General features: G+C 37.3%; 1 protein-coding gene across 1 annotated transcript; it reads right to left on the bottom strand.

Moving 5' to 3' along the window:
- Window positions 1-430: 430 nt before the first annotated feature.
- Window positions 431-3,846, bottom strand: LOC132630553 (protein DETOXIFICATION 33-like). The gene is made up of 7 exons (XM_060346128.1): window positions 3,541-3,846; window positions 1,977-2,518; window positions 1,811-1,897; window positions 1,610-1,666; window positions 1,131-1,369; window positions 845-1,050; window positions 431-583 (listed from the first exon to the last, which is right to left on the bottom strand). The coding sequence occupies exons 1-7, from the start codon at window positions 3,844-3,846 to the stop codon at window positions 431-433; spliced, it is 1,590 nt and encodes a 529-aa protein (XP_060202111.1).
- Between the last annotated feature and the right edge of the window lie 497 nt (window positions 3,847-4,343).

The raw sequence follows: 4,343 nt of genomic DNA, 5'->3' as shown, positions 1-4,343 counted from the left end.
CTGAATAATAGCTGCTTAAATTACCTTGAACATAAAGGAAAAAATAAAAAAGCTATTGCAAGTGAGGAAGGCCGACACAGAAAATTAATAAAATGTTTCTTAGTTAGCACCATGTACAAGAATACAACTTAGTCTACCACAAAATACTTGCAGCTATATAATTCATTTAGCAAGTATAATACAATTTGGTCACCTAAATCTGCCACCCTAGTGTGAAGACATACATATGTCAAGCTGATGGAACAAATCCACTCGAGATATTGTTACATTATTGTATCTGGCTCCACCAGCTACTTCCGTAACCATCGTTTGTACAAAGACCAGGAAGAGGGCATGAAATCTAAGGTGTGCAGTTATAAAACAAACTCTGTTGATGGCAGGAAATTTGCCAAAGAAATCTGTTCTATTCCACTCTATATTCAAGTTCGAGTCATGCTTGCTCTATTTTGGTGGTCTCTGATGCTCTCGTTTGCTCTTCTCTCATGTTAGTAGGGGCAGAGGTGAAGTAGTACGTTTGCTCAACTACATCCGGATGCAAAGGCGTGCTAGCGTGTGACCTTATGCGCTCCTCAGCATGGATCACCTGAACAAGAAAAGATTTACATGCACTTTTGTTACTGGAAATTCTGGTATTCTAGACATCAAACATTGCTTAAGCCATCAAGTAAATTCTCTTTGAAAAATTACTGGACCTCTTTTTCTATGAATTGCTTGTGTTAAAAGAAAAAAGATTGAAGTATGACAACTTACTATATAAGTGGACATGATACTCAGTATACTGGGTATTCCAGTCATTCTGTAAACTAACAAGGAAATATCGATCCTTAAACAAGAGTAGACTAACCTCTTTATGCCAATTAGCTCGGAACATTTTCAACAATAAAATTATAGTTTGAAGCAGGCTACCAAATAACATCCCAGACCAGATTCCCTCCACACCAAGATTCACAAGGTAACCGAGGCAGGCACCAAATGGCAGGCCAATTACATAGTAGCAAACTATATTAATGATTGCGACAGAAAATTGCCATCCCGCTCCAACTGCCACCCCTGCATTTCCACAAGAAAGGAAAGTTAAGACCAGTGATAACATGCATAAACATGTCCTCTTGGGAGAAGATTTAAGGTACCATGAAGAACAGGTTGGATGCTGTTGAGAATGATGGTTGCAGCCAAGAAGTACCCCAACTTGGATGTCTCTCGTATGACCTCAAGTTTACTAGTAAACAATCTGGGGAAATAGTTCTTAGCTGCAATAACTGCAGCTATAAAAAAAACTCCAATGATAGTTGATGTAACTACAGCAACCACTACTGAGAATTTTGCAGCTTTTGGACGACCAGCTCCTAGTTCATTGGAAACACGCACGCTGCATATTAAAAAAGAGCAACTTTACACAACATGAAAGTCTAATTAGTATGCTATTATTACAGAAATTTTGCACGCTGTTCTCCAATTCAACTGCTAGACTATCGTTTCTTACGCATACAGTTGAGAGGTAGATATTGAGCTACCGATTCCCCATTAAATCAAGTGAGAGTAATACATGGCTAAATAACTTCCTACTTCGTGCAAGAAAAGATAGAAATGACGAAGGAATTTGTCAAACCTGACTGCAGCATTGAAACCTAGAGTGATCATCAGTATCCATAATTGCAAGTTCATGCTGTGGCAGAGAGAAGATGAGAGAAACGCGTAAGAAGAACAAGAGGTGAGAACTAGGTACAATACATATAACCGGAAAAAAGCTTAGTCAAGGTCCACAATAAGAAGTTTGAAATTTTACAAGATGTTTGGTTAATCCACTCACCATATTGATATAGCATCTACAGCGATTTCCGGATTCTTTAACCACCCTACCATAAGAATCACCACTGTGTAATACCAGAGCTCCAGGCTGTCATTTTTAAGATAAATGATTGAGCTATCATATTATATACATATGAGAAAAATTATTTGTACCGTGAGGAACTTACCCAAGCATGATAGCTGATGCGAGTGAGAGTTTGAGAAAACCCCACAGGGATTTGAATGCTAATGTGGAAAATCCTGCCCATGCTTCAGGGAAGTAACCAGAGACAACATAGAAAAGCTGAGCTATAACCACAAGCCACCAAGAGATATTTCCTGCTATGGCAGCTCCAAACAGGCCATGTCCAAGCTTTGTCAAAAGCACCCAATTTAGTACAACATGAAATGCCAATATAACTAGATTGATTATTGTCATAACCCATATTTTTCTTTGAGCTTGGAAGAACTTCTGAATAGGGAATTCCAGGGCGTAAGCATACAATTGAGGTATCACCCATATTGCATACTTCCCAGCAAGTTCCGAAATACTTGTATTCTGGTGTAGGAGCTTCAGTAATGGTGATGTGAATATGTAAAATGGTGTTAGCAATAGGGCTGTCACAAGAGTAATGGCATATGATCTTTGCATGTAGATTCCAAGCATATCATATTTTCCAGCTCCAACAGCTTGGCCACATAGCGTCTCAAGTGCGCTTCCCATCCCTAGCTAATAAAACAAATTTGAGAGAAGAGTCAATATCCACATCCAAATACACTTTGATGTTCCATTATATAAGTGAGTAGTTATACACCATCTCCTTGTCATGACATAAGGAAAATATAATCCTTATTCGCTAAAGACAAGCCAAGGTTCTTTACTGTCACCAATCAATCATAAAACTAGCTATATCAATTATATATGCCTCAATTACAAGTTAGTGAAGGTTCGCTATATGAATTTATCCAATGCATTTCAACAGCTAGCTAGGTGGTACATCCTAATAAATATAATACTAAGAGGGCTAATCATAATTAAACTGTTGTTGTGCCGGGCCATCAAACTACCATGACCATTTTCTTTTTCCAGACTTGAAACCGGCTATGCTTTATCACAAGGTGAATTAAACAATTTCCATTACTGATTCTTATAGTTTGATCTCATTTGCATGCCTGAGTTCTCATGATATCATCCTCTTAAGAAATATCATTTAATTCCTCAAAGGTTTCTTAACCACCGACTAATCAAACTCTTCCCCAAATCATAGTTCTTAACATTTATAACAAGGAAAAGGAAACAGAAAAATGAAAGAAAGAACAGCAGTAGTAACTAGTAACAAAATCTGTCTGAGACTCGATGAGAATCCTTTAAAAAGATTTGGATTGTTAGATACACTGAATTTGTACACTATGAAAGCAATGTAATCGGTTATAGCCGGTTTTTTAAACTATTTTTCAGTTTGTCATTTAAGGATTTGATATGGAGAGTCATCTATTGTTGCAGGTCAATATTTCCTTAGATTAGATAGAACAACAACAACATACCTAGTATAATATCACAAGTGGAGTCTGGGGAGGGTAAGATGTACGCAGATCTTACCCTACCTTTGTAAGGTAGAGAGACTGTTTGTTTCTGATAGAGCCTCAGCTTGAAAGAAAAGAAAAGAACTTGAAGTGTGGTATCAAGTAAAATATGACAGTAAAATAGCACGATGTGAAGCAACATATAGTAATACACTGGAGAGTAGGCACCATTATTCCATAGACAAATCCTTCGATCACATTCTGAACAACAGAGACGGCAGCAAGTTCGGTAGACCCAAGATGGCCAATGAATGCAACAGTGACGAAGCCAATGGAGAACTGAGCCACTGCCGTTAGAATGGCTGGTGCTGCTATCTTCCACATCTTCTTGGATTCAACCCAACTTTTTTCGCCTGTTTTCTTCGCATCATCATAGTCATCACCCTGAAATCTCCTTTCCATTTCAAAAGTACTCGCAGTTGGCGCCATTAAGCTGTACAATCCCTTGTTAGCCTTCTCTCGACTCTCCTTCATCGAATATACATACTTGCATGTTACTTTAATCCCTTCTGCTATGTATTTATAAGAGCAAAACAGGCTTAGTTTCTTAAGATTTGACCCTTTTTCCCCGTTGGTACGTGAAGCTAAAGTTCATTCATCATGGCAAGCATGAACATTCCTTGAATTATTTGAATGTGTATTATAATAGTTTCTGGTTTGTTGGAGAATATTGGTGGTATATATATAAAAATGAATGTTGCTAGGGCGGATGAATGATGCTAGTTGTTGGGTATTAGGGTTGACATTGTTCGGATTTTGGATGAGCTTTCTTGATTACAATATAAGCTTTCAGACAAATTTAAATATCTTGTCGGATTCAAAGACTCAAAAGTTGTCAAAATCAAACTAATTTAATTTCACGTAAACTTCTTTATGTACTTAAAACTCTTTGGGTGTGTTTGGTATAAAGGAAAATATTTTCTTTAAAAAAATAAATGAGTTTCTTACTTATTTTCTAGTGTTTGGTAAGT

Source organism: Lycium barbarum, chromosome 3, assembly GCF_019175385.1.
Source record: "Lycium barbarum isolate Lr01 chromosome 3, ASM1917538v2, whole genome shotgun sequence".
Taxonomy (NCBI): domain Eukaryota; kingdom Viridiplantae; phylum Streptophyta; class Magnoliopsida; order Solanales; family Solanaceae; genus Lycium; species Lycium barbarum.
The sequence above is the reverse complement of the archived record's forward strand: the minus strand, read 5'-3'. Positions and strand labels throughout refer to the sequence as shown.